The sequence below is a fragment of the Nicotiana attenuata genome, unplaced genomic scaffold (genome assembly GCF_001879085.1).
Source record: "Nicotiana attenuata strain UT unplaced genomic scaffold, NIATTr2, whole genome shotgun sequence".
Lineage (NCBI taxonomy): Eukaryota > Viridiplantae > Streptophyta > Magnoliopsida > Solanales > Solanaceae > Nicotiana > Nicotiana attenuata.
This window is the reverse complement of record NW_017672262.1, coordinates 25,402-42,692: the sequence shown is the minus strand read 5'-3', so window position 1 is coordinate 42,692 and position 17,291 is coordinate 25,402. Positions and strand designations below refer to the sequence as shown.

At 36.5% G+C, this 17,291-nt stretch overlaps 1 protein-coding gene across 1 annotated transcript; it reads left to right on the top strand.

Annotated features, from left to right (window-relative positions):
- Positions 1 to 1,647: 1,647 nt before the first annotated feature.
- LOC109212514 (protein HOTHEAD-like) lies at positions 1,648 to 7,208 on the top strand. Its single transcript, XM_019376164.1, has 5 exons — positions 1,648 to 2,041; positions 2,688 to 3,329; positions 4,253 to 4,641; positions 5,829 to 6,394; positions 6,911 to 7,208. The coding sequence occupies exons 1-5, from the start codon at positions 1,969 to 1,971 to the stop codon at positions 6,969 to 6,971; spliced, it is 1,731 nt and encodes a 576-aa protein (XP_019231709.1). The 5' UTR covers positions 1,648 to 1,968; the 3' UTR covers positions 6,972 to 7,208.
- The last annotated feature ends 10,083 nt before the right edge of the window (positions 7,209 to 17,291 follow it).

Genomic DNA, 17,291 nt, shown 5'->3' with positions numbered 1-17,291 from the left:
AACTTTTTGCTCAGAACTCCATTTGGGCTCCACAATATATGGTTAGAAAGCTAACTCAAAGGGCTACAACTTTCATGTTTTACGTTTTTCCGAATTCCAAACGGAACAGGGTGAAAAACCGCGGTTTTGCCGCGACCGCGGCAGAACCGCGGCAGAACCGCGGTGGAAGGCAGTTTCTGAAGAATGAAGAATCCGCGAGGGCGTTTGGCCGCGGTTCCACCGCGATCGCGGTGAAACCGCGGTGGGAAGCGTAAATTTCAGGGGCTAAAGTGTAAAACATGGGATTTTAAGTCCTAAACCCTATATAAAACAAAGGAGGCCGGCCTAGAACAGGGAGGAGGACATATTTTGGACACAAATTAGACCTAAGGAGGCGGAGAGACACTACTTTAGGGTTAGACAACACCCTTGGAGGCAAGAACACATTGGGAGCAAGGCGGAGAATTCTTCTACAAGTTTTTCCTTCCTCTTCCTATTTCTCATTGTTGGTTATGACTTTTAGTATTGTAGTTTTACATACTATTATGAATAGCTAATTTGTTATCTACAGTTTTGATAGAACCTTTTGTAGGATAAATTCTTGTTATGTTTTTATATAATTGAGCCATAGCTTTTCTCTATTCGTTCAACTACGTTTATATTCTGGTTGATTGAAGAGCTCTCAATTAGCTGTGCCTATTTAGTATGCATAACTCGGGAGAGAGTGCATATTTAGGTAATTGTTGAACAACACCACTCCCAAAGTATATGAAGGATCAATAACCGAGGGTTTAAAGGCGGGATTAGGGATAACGAAGCCTTGGGTGCGATCTAAAGTGAGCTGTATTAAAAGCCAGCTAGCGTATCTCGGGAGAGTGCGTCTAGTAAATTGTCGTAATTACTCGGGAGAGATTTACGGTAACAAGAGTGCTCATGATCGGTAGAGAATACTTAGGCGAAATTATAGAAGACATAGCAGGAAGGATTCCGACAATTGGGAAAATCATAACTCTAGACCTCCTTAATCTTTTCTCTAACCCTCAATATCTTTAGTTGTTAATTTACTATTTTAATTTGTTAGTTAAGTAGTTAAACACAAGAATCTTAATATCTATAAGTTAGGAATTGTTCAAGCTTGTCTTCTTGGTGATAGTGAACAGCTGTAGCTAAACCTTAGTTCTCTATGAGATTCGACTCCGGACTTGTAAACCGGATTATATTTGCAACGACCGCATTGTCCTTTTTATAAGGCATAGTTGGGCGTGATCACAATCACTTCTATAATGACCTAAACAAAAAATTCAATGTTGGCATTTGATAGAATTAAAAGGGGAAAAATTCATGATCATGTGAACAGAATGAAAGACAAAAAGATAGGCATCTGCTTACGTTGATGGCATGCACCAATTTTAAAAGGGGTATTATCACTTTTAGTCCGCGCCATAAACTATTATATCTGGTGGTCGAAAAAGTATATAAAATTTATATAATTTTTGTATATAACATACATAATGTATATATATACAAAAAATATATAATTTTTTATATATTTTTTCGACTATTATTTTTACGGCAGCTATATATATAGTGTCATTTTTTCCATTTTAAAATCCTACAACTACCTTCTTCCCCTCTCCCTCGCCTCATCTACTATCATAATTAGTAGGCTTCGAATATCTTTTTCTTTTTGACACAAATTTTTTTGGACCAAACTAGTCATTTTCTTTATTCCTTTAAATAAATTCGGCAATCACACTACTCTATAGCTCAAAGTCCTGATCCTTTTTCTGCAAAAGTTCAGAATTCACAACTCCTGCATTTTCTTGTTTCCTTCTAAATATACCTGAAAATCCTATAGAGGAACTTTCTGTTCTTCCAAATTTATTGCCGTCCAAATTGTTTCAGTTTCACTATATATGCTCACTTTATTCAACTTCTCCATACATGAAATTTATCTCTAAATTTAGTATTTGAAGATATTAATTGACAATGGAGTTTGGTTTGATCAATGCTGCTCTTCTTTCATTTTTCTTCTTTCTTGGCTTCTGTTCTTCTGAAAAAGGTCACAAAATCTTACCCCTTTTTGCCTTTTTTTCTTCTAGTTGATTATGAATTTGCTACCAAGAATACTAAGTCTTTTATGTTATGGATCGAAACTTATAGCTTCATTCTTTACTCATTCGATAATGGGGAAGAATTACGGAAAATCGTCTGATAACACTTCTTACTACTATGTATTTTTTAATGATATTCGATGATCAAGATTATTCCCGTGAAACTCTTTCATTTAATAGAAGTAGATTGTGATTGTTATGAAGCAAATAACATTTCCTATTGATTTTCATTATTCTGTACATAATTTAATCAATTTTAGCAGTTTGTCATATTTTTCAAGTTATTAATCCCAATTTTATTGAAAATTACCTGTAATTATTTTTGGATTCAAATTATACACACTAGTAATATAATTTTTTTTTTATACTATCAGTGTAATTTAGCATGTGTTAACAGGTTAGTTACCAACTGGAGTAATACTATTTATCATAGAATTTTACCAACAATTATCTTATAAATGATCTCATTATTCAAATATTTTCTTCACTTTTAAAACAATAGAAATTAAACTCATTATCTATTAATTTACAGAATTAAAAATATTTTACTTGTCAATGTGTAGAAGTTAAAAGAATTCTTTGTATGATTTGCAGCTCCAAACTACTCATTCATGCACCAAGCAACTACAGCACCAGAGACTTCATACTACGACTATATAATCATCGGCGGCGGCACCGCCGGCTGCCCATTAGCCGCCACACTTTCTCAGAACTACAGCGTTCTTTTACTCGAACGCGGCGGTTCGCCTTACGGAAATCCAAATATCACAAATTTATCTGCATTCGGATTAGTACTTTCTGATCTCTCGCCAACTTCGCCTTCTCAGCGTTTCATTTCCGAGGATGGTGTCATCAACGCGCGTGCACGCGTCCTGGGCGGAGGAAGCTGCTTAAACGCCGGGTTTTACTCACGCGCCGGCACAAAGTACGTGAACAGCGTGGGGTGGGATGGTAAGCTGGTGAATGAATCGTATATTTGGGTGGAAAATAAAGTGGCGTTTCAGCCGCCGGTTAAGCAGTGGCAATCCGCCGTGCGCGACGGTCTTGTGGAATCTGGGGTATTGCCGTACAATGGTTTTACATATGATCATATAAATGGGACTAAGGTTGGTGGCACTATCTTCGACGCCGACGGCAGCCGCCACACGGCTGCCGATCTTCTTGAGTATGCTAACCCTAGTGGCATCACTGTCCTTCTGCATGCTTCTGTGCATAAAATCTTGTTCAATACCAAAGGTACGTATATTTTTCTTGCATAATTTATTTTATATAACAATATTTGACGGGAAATATAATTTAAGAAAGAAAGACAAAATTTTGGAACATGTATATCAAAAGTATCCTTAGATAAGTATATAGTTTGAAATACGTCATAATATTTCTATCGTTATGAAGATATCATTAAGAGTAAAATAATTTTTTTAATAAACCTTCCAAATATAGAAAGATGCTATTTTTTCTGGTACATGCTACAAGGAAAGAGTCTCAAACAAATTTTAGAATAAATAAGTAAAAGAAATCCAAGCTATGCAGATTCGGAAAGCAAATTGATTGTGATAAAAAATAGATCGGGGATTTTAAGTCAGTAGTTGCAGAATAATAATAACACATATTACTATAGTTCTAATGAAGAAAGTGTCAATATACTGAGACTACCATATATATTGATCGTGAGATTAAGGAGTTTCATATTTTAAACTTTGGGTTAAGAAAGTACTTAATAAAATAATGAGAAAACTGCGTATAGCCGTTCCCAAAAATAATAGCCTGCATAATGTATCTCTTTAAATATTACTCCCTCCGTACCAGTTTATGTGAACCTATTTCCTTTTTGGTCCGTTCCAAAAAGAATGACTTTCTAAATTAGGAAACAATTTAGCTTAAACTTCCAATTCTACCTTTAATGAGAAGCTTTATAGCCACACAAATACTTTGAGCTCCATTTTGACTTGTTTAGGACCACAAATTTCAAAAGTCATCAGTTTTTCTGAAACTCCGTGCCCAGTCAAACATGTTCACATAAATTGGAACAGAGGGAGTAATAATATATAATATACATAAAATATACATATTTCGTACATAATCAGAGCGCATATTTTGTATATTTGACTAGCAGATACAATTATTTTTGACCGATCAGCCAAATATGTAACTTGCAGGAGTGGCAAGGCCAATAGCTCGTGGTGTAGTATTTAGAGATGCATTAGGAAAGAAACACAAGGCCTATTTGAAAAGAGGAGAAATGAATGAAGTAATTGTTTCATCTGGGGCCCTTGGGAGCCCACAAATGTTAATGTTAAGTGGGGTAGGCCCATCAGCCCAATTAAAGGCCCATAATATCACTGTTGTATTGGATCAGCCCAATGTTGGTCAAGGCATGTCGGACAACCCAATGAATGCCATTTTTGTACCTTCACCTGTCCCTGTTGAAGTCTCTCTCATTCAAGTTGTTGGTATTACTCACTTTGGCAGTTATATTGAAGCTGCCTCCGGCGAGAACTTCGCCGGCCATGAAACTCAAAGTGATTATGGAATGTTTTCCCCTAAGGTATTTTTCTTACCATTTAAGCGCAAATAGTATTTTAATTTATTTATTTTTCAAGTTACTAATTCCGCTTTTACAAATTTGTTACAAGTATTGAATAGTTTAAGATTTGATCGTGTAAATTGTTGGTATAAAGAAGTTTAACTCATTTTTCTCATCCAAGATTATTGTCTAGTGATAGAATTGATAGAAATCTCTCCCATAATATGTGAATATTTGACTCTAAGTGGGCGTTTGGACATAAGAATTGTAAAATTCCAAAAAAAGTAAAAAAATAAATTCAAGTGAAAATGGTATTTGAAAATTAGAGTTGTATTTGGATTTTTATGAGTTATGTGACTGAATTTCGAAAAACAGCTTTTTGGAATTGTTCAAATTTTCGAAAAATTTCAAAATTCATCTTTAAGTGAAAATTAAAATTTTTATGGCCAAACACTGATTTCGGAAAAAAAGTGAAAAAATTTTCATGGCAAAACGGGCTCTCTCTTTCTCTTTCCCTTTCCATTTTCTAAACCCACTAGTATATAATTGGAAAAAAATTGGACAAGAAAAGGTATTCTTGCCGGCCCAAATATTGCCTAATTTAAATGTTTAATGGATCTAGATATGCCCATTAGAGTCCTAGTGTTTATTGGGCTTTTGGCATATTTGGCCGGTTGATACAATTACTATTCAAATATACAAAAAAATATATTGATTATTATAAAATAAGGAGTGATTTTATTTTGTGCCACACAGCTTACACTAGTTGTGTGAGGCTTCTATTTATCTCACATATTTATGGACCCATATCTTACACATCTGGGTCCACAAAAATTTGGGACCCACACAGTTGTGAGACAAAAAAGATGTCTCACACAACTAGTGTAAGTTGTGTGAGACATAAAATAAAATTTTTCATAAAATAAGTATGTTATATGTATATTTTTTATTATATAAAAATAAATATTTTTTGAATATTAATATGGGGGGTTTGTTACATAAATAGCCGGCCAGATTCAAGGTTTTCTTTTTCTAGCTGGTACATATTGATTATACACATTAATATATACATATATTATATATCTGATGGCTATTTTTAATTGAAGAGATTAGCTGGGCGGCTATTTAAGTTAAAGTCCCAATATTTTTTTTTTATTTAATTCAACACAAAGTTGAAAAGACCATTTTTTATTTTTTCCATTTTTCAGATTGGGCAGCTATCAACAGTGCCACCAAAACAAAGAACACCAGAAGCCTTGGAAAAAGCCATAAATGCCATGAGTGAACTAGATGATGCAGCTTTTAGAGGAGGATTCATAATAGAAAAGATAATGGGCCCAATATCCACTGGACACTTGGAGCTCCGAACCCGGAACCCGAATGACAACCCATCAGTCACCTTCAACTACTTCAAACAGCCAGAGGATTTACAAAGATGTGTAAATGGGCTCAAAGTGATTGAAAACATAATAGAATCAAAATCATTCTCCAAATTCAGATATGATACACTTTCAATACCAGCATTACTCAATTTGACAGCAGGTGCTCCAGTGAATTTATTGCCAAGACATGACAATGTTTCAGTGTCCTTAGAACAATTTTGTAAGGACACAGTCATGACAATTTGGCATTACCATGGGGGGTGTCAAGTTGGAAGGGTGGTTGATCAAGATTATAAGGTTATTGGGATTGGAAAATTAAGGGTAATTGATGGTTCAACTTTTACTTACTCTCCTGGAACTAATCCTCAAGCCACTGTCATGATGCTAGGAAGGTCAGTACTAATTTATATAAAATAGTATGAAGGGGATCGGAGCAACGGTAAAGTTGTCTCCATGTGACCTATAGACCACGGGTTCAAGCTGTGGAATTAGTCATTGATGCTTGCGTCAGGGTAGACTGCCTACATCATACCCCTTGGAGCAACGGTGAAGTTGTGTTTGTGTGACCTGTAGGTCATGGGTTCAAGTCGTGGAATCAGCCACTGAGGCTTGCGTCAGGGCGGGCTGCCTATATCACACCCATTGGAGCAACGGTAAAGTTGTCTCCGTGTGACCTATAGGTCACGAGTTCAAGCTGTGGAATCAACCGCTGTTGCTTGCGTTAGGGTAGGCTGCCTACATCACACCCCTTGGGGTGCGGTTCTTTCCTGAACCTTGCGTGAATGCGGGATGCTCCGTACACCGGGCTGATTTTTTTATACTACAACTACTATAGTATATATAGATGTCTAAGTTCTTGAAAAGTGTGATGATTACTAAAAGGAATTTTTTGTGTGTGAAATGTGCAGGTATATGGGAGTAAGAATACTGAATGAGAGACTTGCAAAAGAGAAGAGTCATATTAATTAATTGATGATTTTATTCGTTGTTTTTAATTTTGTTACCTTTTGTTGCATGAGCTGAGGGTGCATGGATTAAGTACACGTATACCACTATATATGATGTATATTGTCTTTATTCTCTGTAATAATCCCAAAAATTTAATACTATGTTTTAGAGGCATGTGTGAGGTTTTGAGCTTAATTATTCTGGAGAATAGAAGGGAAATATTCTGGACCGATATTTTGATGCTCTCCCTCTTTCTCACTTGCTCTTGCTCTTAAATTCATCAAAGATGCATTCAGGGGCGGACGGATTATGTGGGTTGAACTGAACTCATTGTTTTCGATTAATATGCATATATATATGAAAGAAATTAAAATCCATACATATAATAAGGTTATATTCATTCTACGTCTGGATATTGAGTTTGTCTCTGCATGTTAATGACATAATTAATTGTTGAATACTTGTACATAAGTAATGTTTTTTCCTTTTCCTTCTTTTATGAGTTTGTGTAATTCGTTCTACTCCAGAACTATATAATCCAACTTCAACTTAAAACTTAATTACCTGGCTTATTCCTGGTTACTTATGTATTCCTTTTCCATTACACTATTGGATGCTTATTTAAACTCAACAATTCTTACATTCCCCCCCTCCTCCTCCGAACCCAAAAGTTCAAAAGGAAAGCAGATAAATAAAAACCACAAGTTTCTTGCTTAACTACCAATAGAATGGAAAATATTAATAGTATTAGATACAGATGAAATATTACTAGGAAATTAGTTGTAACAAAAGAAAAATTTCGTAGTAACCTGAATGTCGTTAATTAAGAATAGTCCAATCGTTGAAACTTATTCATCTGATCCCTAAAAGTCGCTACAGAACTTACACTTCGAAATTCACTACATAAAGAGATTTTATATATATATATAGCGACACGGTAAACTTTCAGCTGAGACTAAATATGGTCGCCACAAAAGGTTCCTTTCCGTGCCTACTACACAAAAAGTCTAACGTTCTGTGGCGCACTACTAAAAAACTGTGTAAATTCGTCCATCAAAACCGACCGAAGTCGGTTGGAAATTTGAAAGCGTTGACTGACTGTCAAATCAGAAATTTTAAAACGTTGACTGACTGTCAAACTTCAATTTCCGACCAAATTCGGTCGGTACCAATTAATTTTTTCGTCGCGGAAAATCTCATTTCTGGTAGTGTTTAAACGTGAAGAGTGCGGAAAAGTTTGTGAAAGAATATGACAGAGGATATACCTCAAAGGAGTAAAAAGATTGTTGCCACCTACTCATCACTAGTGGATTGAAGCAAAAGTAGGCATCTCTGCTCTATCAAAGGGAATGGTCTCCCTTCTTTATATCTTACCCCAATTATTCCTGTCTTCTCTCTCATACGCACATCATATTTTTGTGGCTTTCCACCTGGTATTAAATTCGTATTCGCGCGTGAAAGTCTTTTGGGTAAAACACTCTTTAATAAAGGTGACTGCATCCTTAGGACTTGAATTCGAGGGATAACATAGGTAGACAGACCTATACGTCAAGATAATCTATCTCACCTTTCAAACACTTTGGTAATGCTCCAAAATAATGAATCAGAGCATACAGAGCCATTTTCCTTTTTTTTTTTTTTTTTCTGAAGAAGTAGTTATCATTCCACCACAATCCTTGTCGTTCCCACACACCATATAAAGAGATAGTAATAGAAAAGTCTAGGAAAAAAGATTGTCTTTTTAAGTCAACATTGGAGATATATATTATAGAGGAAGATCATGATCAATCCTTTTATTCAGATAAAAGCGAAGCTCTTTTGCATGGAATGCTTAGCAGGCATCATAAGAGGATATCCATTGATTCCTTTGGCATAATTCAATAGCATATCCTTGCGTTTCATTTGAGTGCTAGCTGCTATGGCAATTATATTGAAGCCAGTACTACTCATGTCCCTATAAATTCAGCTCTCCATTGTCTAATAATTAGTTCCTTGAGCCAGTTCAGAAAGCTTCAGATTCTGAAATGTACGTATCATAAGCGCAGTGGCGAAGCCACATGGTCACATGACCACCCTTCGTCGAAAAATTGCACTATATATAGGTAAAATATTACGTTTTAGAAGTACATAACACATATTGAACACCCTTTGTCGGAATTTTTTTTTCACTTCTTTCAAATTTGAATACCCTTGAGAAAATTCCTAACTTCGCCACTGCATAAGCGAACCAGTTGTAGGGCAGCTCTCCTTTTGGCAGATAATAATTATGAATATATAGTTTTTTATATTTGTAATGTCTAGCACGTACATGCATTTGTTATCTGCCAAAGGAGAGTTGCCCTATGATTGCTTTTTTGCTTAATTTATTATATGGGGAAAAGAAGAATCGTGTGCTTCTTCTGCATGGAAATAAAATTTCTTCATTCAAGAAAGATATGATGAAAAATACTTCAGAACAGTGGCGGAGCCATCTTTAACCTAAGGGTGTCAATCAACACCCATTCACCAAAAAATTATATTGTATAATTCGGTAAAAATTTATGTTATGCATATATACTAGTATTATATATTAATTAAATCCCTTCGGCTTTTTCGTGTGTTTAATTTTTAGTGAGAATCTTGACTCTGCTGCTACTGCTTCTGAATACCAGATGTTTGGTGCTTAGTTATTTTCCTTTAGTTGGTAAGTGTTCAGTTTGATTTAGTTTTAAGTAGGGTTTCATTTTGCTATACGTGAGAATTAAAGTTGCGCAGTTCAATCGGTTCTTACGTTGGAGGTTGTAAGTTTTTACTAGCTGGAAATTAAACCGTTTTACAAACTAACAGCAACTATTAATAATACTTAAACAAGTTTTGTGTGAATAACCTAATTAAAGCTAACGGTGTCTGTATGATCATTGCAAGCATATGTGGAGAAAACAATAGTTATTAATTTCTTCATATGAATGAGACAGCATTTTGCTTGGACCTTGTAGTCAAACGATTTGAAGAGTTAGTGCTTCTTGTGGACATTGACCAATTTGAAAAGAAATTGAAATAAAAATCCCCCATATATGCTAACGGTGTAAAAATTATTTACATAATCAAATTACTTGATAGGTAATTACATATATATTTCTTGATAAGCATTAACTGATAATCAGTGATAACTATAAAATTCGTCAATTGTGTGATGAAGTCTTTATATGGTCAGTATATGTATATACTTAAGTCCTTTTCCTCTATAATTTCAATTCATTCTTTCAATTCTTTGCGGGTGTACTGTATCAAATTTGATCTGTTTATGAAAAAACTATTTAAAAGAGAATGAAGAAACACGATACCCTGACTGTTTGGATAATATCATTATTGTTTAACCAAAAATAAGGATTTCGGTCAAAGCTTTATTTTAGAAGAACTCGGGTTACTGATAATCAAATATATAATGAATAAAAGAAATTGACTTTAATAAGCAGAAGAAAGCAAAATAAATCAGTATATTGCAATAGTATTTCGTGTCCTTACAAATGTTCAATCTTTCCCTTTTATAGCTATCTCGAAGCAATACGTTTTTCCTTTATTATAATAGAGTCTTTATGATAATTAATGGCATTAATGTAACGTTATAATTGGTAATCATAACCGATTCATTACAAATTCCATAACGTTTTCCGTAATTATGCCTATTAATTACCAATAATACGTATTTGTACCGCTTTTGCTATTTAAGTTCATTCTTCTGATATAACTGCTGAATATCAATAGGTACGAGCTTTCATCTTTCCTCTGCCTGTGCCTGTTGAAGCTCGTGCCTTTTTACTTTGCCAATCAGTCACTTTCTACTAGTCCACGTGTCATGATATATCACCTCATATTTAATTCTATACACGAACTCAATTTTTTCCAATACAGATAGTCCCCCCACTTGCCATTTATTCTTCAATAGAATATTTGGGAAGTGAATCTCATTAAAGCGGGAATATTTGCCGCCATTATTTCTTCTCTGGAACTGACGCTTCATTTGTCACTTCCATTTAATGTTCACGACACGTGGCATCTCCCGGTTGGTTCTGCAACTTTTCAGCGCTTTTTAGGGTTTTTGTACGGCTTCATTAATTACGAACCGACAGCTTTCATCATGACATTTCTATCATTGCGTCTTTTCCTTTGACGGTTGCTTCTGAGTATTAATATAAGTTTTCATTTTTGTCTTTCTCATAAAAGGTTCAGAATATTCAACTCTAGTTTTCTTCTTCCTCGTACTATTATGTCTTCTTCAAACCCTAACCCTCGGAGAGTCCCTATCGTTGACAATCTTCCTCTTGTTCCTATTAGAAGTAGGAGAGGAGGAATACTTCGCAGTTTAGGTTCTTCATCTTCTCGAGGTCCTTCTCTTCCTTCTACGAGTTTAACTCCACCTTCTAGAACTAGAGGTTCTCTTTCCTAAAGGTCTTCATCTAGAAATAAAGAACCCAATAAACCTCCTCATGAACCTTTGGTTGATGAAACTGTTCCTGCTGAACTATCTTTTTACAATGATAGAGAGTCCATCAGAAACCAAGTTTGCTCTATGTCTTCATTAGATCGTGCTGACATTTACCCAACTCAGATCACTGAAGGTTTGATTTCTGTGGTTCGTAGAGATTGCCATTGGAGTCATGATTTCCCCATTATAATTCCCAATGCAAACCAAAGAATCACTTCTTACTTGACTGGGTTTTCTTTCGTATATACATATCCTTTTACATTGAATTTCAAGCCCCTATTGACCCGGTTATCATCGAATTCTGTCGTTTTTTCGATGTTTGCTTAGGACAAATTGGCCCCATCGTGAGGGTCGTTGCTTGTTTGAGGCATTTGGCCAACATGGCTGGCTTGCCTTTTACTTTCTTTCATTTAATCCATCTTTATTCTCCCAAACTTTTCCATCATGGAATTTTTACTTTAGTAGCGAGAAGCAAGAGAGTTCTGGTCAGCCCAGAGGACGATAAAGACCGTGGCTGGTATTCCAGGTTTGTTGCTGCCCCCACTGTTGGTTTAGTGGGTGAAGAGAATGTTCCGTTTCCTAAGAAGTGGAATTTTTTCACGTAAGTTTTCTTTTCATAACTTTTCTATGCCTTTTTTTTTTATAATTTTGATGGTTGTCATTTTAACTTCTTCTTTATTTCAGCAACCATGGGAACTGTTGATGAGATTCCCAATTTCCGTAGTTGGGTAGGAAAGTTGTTAGGTATTGCTCCGATGAAAGGTATATCTTGGAAAAACCTTTCTCATCGGTTTGGTTGGAAAGTGAAAACTCACGGTAAGTGCTTTTTCCTTTATATCCGTCGTATTCCATTCACTTCTTTCCTTAAAACTTACTTTGATCCTTCTTTTTATCAGGATTTCCCATTCGAGGCATAAGTGCTGAAGCCTTTGTAGCTTCCAGAGTTTCTTTGGAAAGAGCCCAAGAGATAATTTTGGTGAAAAAGAAGGCTTCTGCTGATCAAGATTCTAAAGAAGAGGAAGAATAAGATGGGGGTTCTTTGATAAAAAGGCCACGAACTAGAAGACGCATTATTTCTGATGATAAAGCATCTCCTCCTCGTTCTATTCCTTTAACCAAGCCTGTTGAAGCCACCTTGGTGATTTCCGATGATGACACTCTCGCGGCTGCTCGTGATTCTGTTGATCAGTTTTTTGCTCGTGGGTTTGATAGTGAAAGTTTAGGTCCAGTTTCTGATGAAGTGCCCCTTGCCTCATTTTCCATGCTTGCTCCTGTGACATCTTCTTTACCGGTTGTGACCGCTGCTGTTGCTGCTCCGCCCCAGGCTATTTTGACTCTTTCCACAATTCCTCCTACAACTGTCCACCATACTGAGGTTGGTTCCTCAAGTGGAAGTGAAGCTATGAGGCAAGTTATCATCGAGGTTCCTGCCGATGGTAACCTTTTGAGGAAATCAGGTCGGGCTGATGTGTGGTTGAAGCCTCTGATTGGTCCAGTTGAGAAATCCAAGCTTGAGAGTCACAACTCTTTGACTTAGATGAATGACATAGTGCAATCATCTTTAAAGGTATTCTTTTTCATACTTTACTTCACCCTTCTTCTATTTAAGGTTCTTACTTTTTTTCTTTTTTAGATCAATCTAGTTGGCACGGAGATGATGAAGAGAATTTCCCACACGGAGCAATTAATGCATGATTATCAAGTTGAAGTGGACAACTAGAGAGAACAGTATGAAGGTCTTCAAATTGACATGGAAGTGTTAGAAGAGAGTAAGTGTACCTTGGAGCAGCAACTGAAGGTTTTAACTTCAGAGTTAGCAATCGAGAAGGCTTCCTCAAATCAAGCTGATAAGGACAAGAATCTCCTTGAAACATCTTTCTCTGAGCAACTTTCCAAAGCCAGTGAAGAAATCAGAGAACTGAAGGCTTTGCTAAGTAAGAAAGAAGCTTATGTTGGTGAACTCGTACAAACACTTTCTCAGACCCAAGAAGATCTTCGTGAGTCTTCTAACAAGGTCAGCTTTTTAGAGAGTTCACTCGCTCCTCTGCAAGCTTCTTATGATTCTGCCCTGGCTGAAAATGAAAAGCTTAAAAACGAGATTGATCAATGGGAGCAAGATTATGAGATTCTTGAGGACAAGACTGCAATTGAAGTGAGTTGGGCAATTTTAAACACACGCCACGATACCCTGGTGGAAGCTAGCCAAGAGGGCTTTAATTTGGATGCTGAGTTAGCTAAAATAAAAGAGACTATTGAAAAAACTCAGCAAGGCCAAGACTTTCCTTCTCCCATGGCTGATATTCCCGAGCACATTGAAGATGATATGGGTACGGTGAATGCTCCAACTCCTTCAAGCCATCTCGAACCTTCTGCTGTTAATGACCCTGTTTCGGATCCTTCTTCAGCCCCTCAGTGAAAAGTTTACGATATGTTACTTTTTTTTTGGAATGTGGTTGTAACCCCCGGTCTCATTTGGGGGTTTAGTTTTTTGGAAATGATAAGTCCCCAGACCTTTTCGGGGCGCTTTTGTATAAATGACAAATAGTTTATGACTAAGTTCGTACTTAGTCTAAACTTTTTAATATTAAGAAGTTTTCTGTTTTAACTTAGTTATTTTGAGCTTCTGTTTTGCTCGTCTTTGCCTTTATACTTAAGGACTTGTTAATTAATTCGTGGGTTTATGTTTTACCCATTTTTTGCATTTTTTGTTTCATAAGATGATTTATTAACTTCATGGATGTTTGAATCATACATGAATTTTATAAAAGAGGGCCCTTTTATTTTCGACACTTAATGAAGAAGACGTCTCAACTTCATAATGGTGTAAATGTACGACAAAAGAAATAGGAACACACATGTTTCTTGAAGTAACTTTGATAAAGTTTTCATTTGAACTTTGTCAAGTTTAAATAACATCTTACATGTGTTTAAATAACTTCTATAACTTTTTTCGTAACTGTTTTCTTTACAACAGATTTCAAAAGAGAAAATAAAATTCAAGGTTTTCCTTTATAACCTGTTTCTATACATTGCCTTTAACCTAGATATCATAAAATTTTGAAATCTATAAGGTTTTTCGACTGGCTTTGTGTTATTGGCTCGTAACTTTGCTCTGAACTTGACTCATTCGATGAGTAGACTTTGAGGCTCTGATTCGTACTTTCGACTATCTTCTTTAATCTTCTTTGCCTTCTTTATATGTAGGACGACGTATATTGTATAGTCCCCCAAGTGTTTGAGCTTTGAAGTATGAAATCTCGAGCACTTGTTTACTCCTCTTAATCGGTCCTTTCCCTGAAAAGGAAAAAACGTACGGGACTCGGAGGTGCGATTATAGATGAAGACTGCTTAACCCGTTTGAATTTCTATTAGAATAAATTGTAACCCTAGACCGGGAATTTATATTTTTCCACGTGTCTTGCAGGTCGTGACTCATCATTTAGTACGGGTTATCTTTTTTCCTGTCATCTAAAATCGTTAGTAAAATTTTAACAATTCAAAAATAAGATTCGAAAATGAAGGTACCTGCCCGTGGATACTTTTTTTCCTTAGAAATAGTATCTCTTCAGATGAACGGCATTCCAATGTGAAGGTAAAATCTTGCCAACCATTGTTTCCAGCTCGTATGCTCCTTTTCCTGCGATACCATGAATCTTATAAGGTCCTTCCCAGGTTGGACTTAACTTTCCCGCATTAGCCGCTCTCGTGGATTGAAAAATCTTCTTGAGTACGAAGTCCCCATCCTTGAAATATCTTAGGCGAGCTTTCCGATTATAATATCATTCCATAACTTGCTTTTGTGTTGCCATTCTTATTAATGCAGCTTCCCTTCTTTCTTCAAGTAAATCTAAGTTTATTCGCATTTCTTTTTCATTAGATTTCTCAGTTGCTTGTTCATATCTCGTGCTTGGTTCACCTATCTCGACTGGGATCAAGGCTTCAGCTCTGTATACCAGTGAAAACGGTGTTTCTCCCGTACTTGTTTTTGTTGTCGTGGGTAAGCCCATAAAACATCAGGTAACACCTCTGTCCAATTGCCTTTGGATTCCTCCAATCGTTTCTTCAAATTGTTAATAATGACTTTATTCGTCGATTCAGCTTGTCCATTACCCACCGGATGGTAAGGAGTTGAAGTAATCCTTTTGATTTGCCAACTTTGAAAAAATTCTGTGATCTGTGCGCCTATAAACTGTGGGCCGTTGTCAGATACGATTTCCTTTGGTATGCCGAATCGGCATATGATACTTCGCCAAATGAAATCTCTGACCTCTTTTTCTCGTACCTGTTTAAAAGCACCTGCTTCCACCCACTTAGTAAAGTAATCAGTGAGTACTAGCAAAAATCTTACCTTGCCTTTTGCCTGTGGTAGTGGACCCACGATATCCATCCCCCACTTCATAAAAGGCCACGGTGCAATGACTGGATATAACAATTCCGCGGGTCTATGCATATTGTTACCATATCTTTGGCACTTGTCACATTTAGCTACAAAGTTTTCCGCTTCTTCTTCCATTTTGGGCCAATAATAGCCTGCTCTAATCATGGTTTTTACGAAAGATCTTCCTCCCGCATGATTTCCACAATGTCCCTCGTGTATTTCTCTCATACATAATCTGTTTGAGAAGGTCCGAGGCATCTTGCTAAAGGACCACCGAATATTTTTCGATAAAGATTGCCTTGCTTTAAGCAGTACCGAGCAACTTTTTTGCGAAGCGCGTGAGCCTTTTTCTTATCTTCAGGGACGGCTCCGTACTGCAAAAAAGTGACAATCTCGTTCCTCCAATCCCAAGTTAAATTATTGAAATTTACCTCATTTCTATCTTGATCGAGTACTGAATGAAATAGATGTATTACAGAGGCATTTTCATCATTTGTTACTTCTGCCGCAGATTCAAGATTAGCTAAGGCGTCTGCCTCAATATTCTCCTCTCATGGTATCTGCACAAACTTCCAGGTTTGGAATTGTCTAACCAGATCTCGCGCCTTCTCCAGGTATTGATGCATTCTTGCCTCCCTGGCTGTATAAGTCCCCAGCATTTGGTTAACTACAAGCTGCGAATCGCTTTTGATTACAACCTGCTCTATGCCAAGTTCGCGTGCCAGTTCTAAGTCTGCAATCACAGCTTCATACTTTGCCTCATTGTTAGTCACAGGATGACATTTTATAGCTTGTCGTATGGTTTCACCCGTAGGTGGTACTAAAACAATTCCTAGACCTGCCCTTTTCACATTCGATGAGCCATCAATAAATAAGGTCCAGGTTCCTAGATTACATCCATTGAATACTTGTAGTTCTTTTTCTGCTTCTAGTTGCATCCCTTGGCTAAAATCGGCCAAAAAATCTGCTAACACCTGTGACTTTATTGCAGTTCTAGGTTGATATGTGATGTCATATTCACTCAATTCTACGGCCCACTTGGCTAACCTACCCGATAATTCCTGTTTGTGTAATATATTACGTAGGGGATAAGCAGTCACTACAGAGATATGGTGGCATTAAAAATAAGGCCTTAATTTCCTAGATGCCATGATTAATGCAAGTGCAAGTTTTTCTAGTTGAGGATACCGTGTCTCCGCATCTAATAACGATTTGCTAACATAATAAATTGGAGACTGTTTACCTTGGTCTTCACGAACCAAAACAGCACTCACCGCTACTTCTGAAACAACAAGGTATATAAGCAACCTTTCCCCATCTTTTGGTTTTGCAAGCAACGGTGGATTTGATAAGTAGACTTTCAGGTTTTGAGCGCTTGTTGACATTCCTCAGACAATTCGAATTGATCTTGCTTTTTAAGAACTGAAAAGAACGTAAAGCATTTTTCTGATGACTTGGAAATAAATCTTCCCAAGGCCGCAATTCTTCCCGTCAGTCT

Excerpts from the sequence above, each read along its gene's own strand:
- LOC109212514 (XM_019376164.1), top strand. The coding sequence starts at position 1,969 with ATGGAGTTTGGTTTGATCAATGCTGCTCTTCTTTCATTTTTCTTCTTT. Across the intron at positions 2,042-2,687 it reads CTTCTGTTCTTCTGAAAAAG|CTCCAAACTACTCATTCATG; the intron begins GTCACAAAATCT and ends TATGATTTGCAG. Across the intron at positions 3,330-4,252 it reads AATCTTGTTCAATACCAAAG|GAGTGGCAAGGCCAATAGCT; the intron begins GTACGTATATTT and ends TGTAACTTGCAG.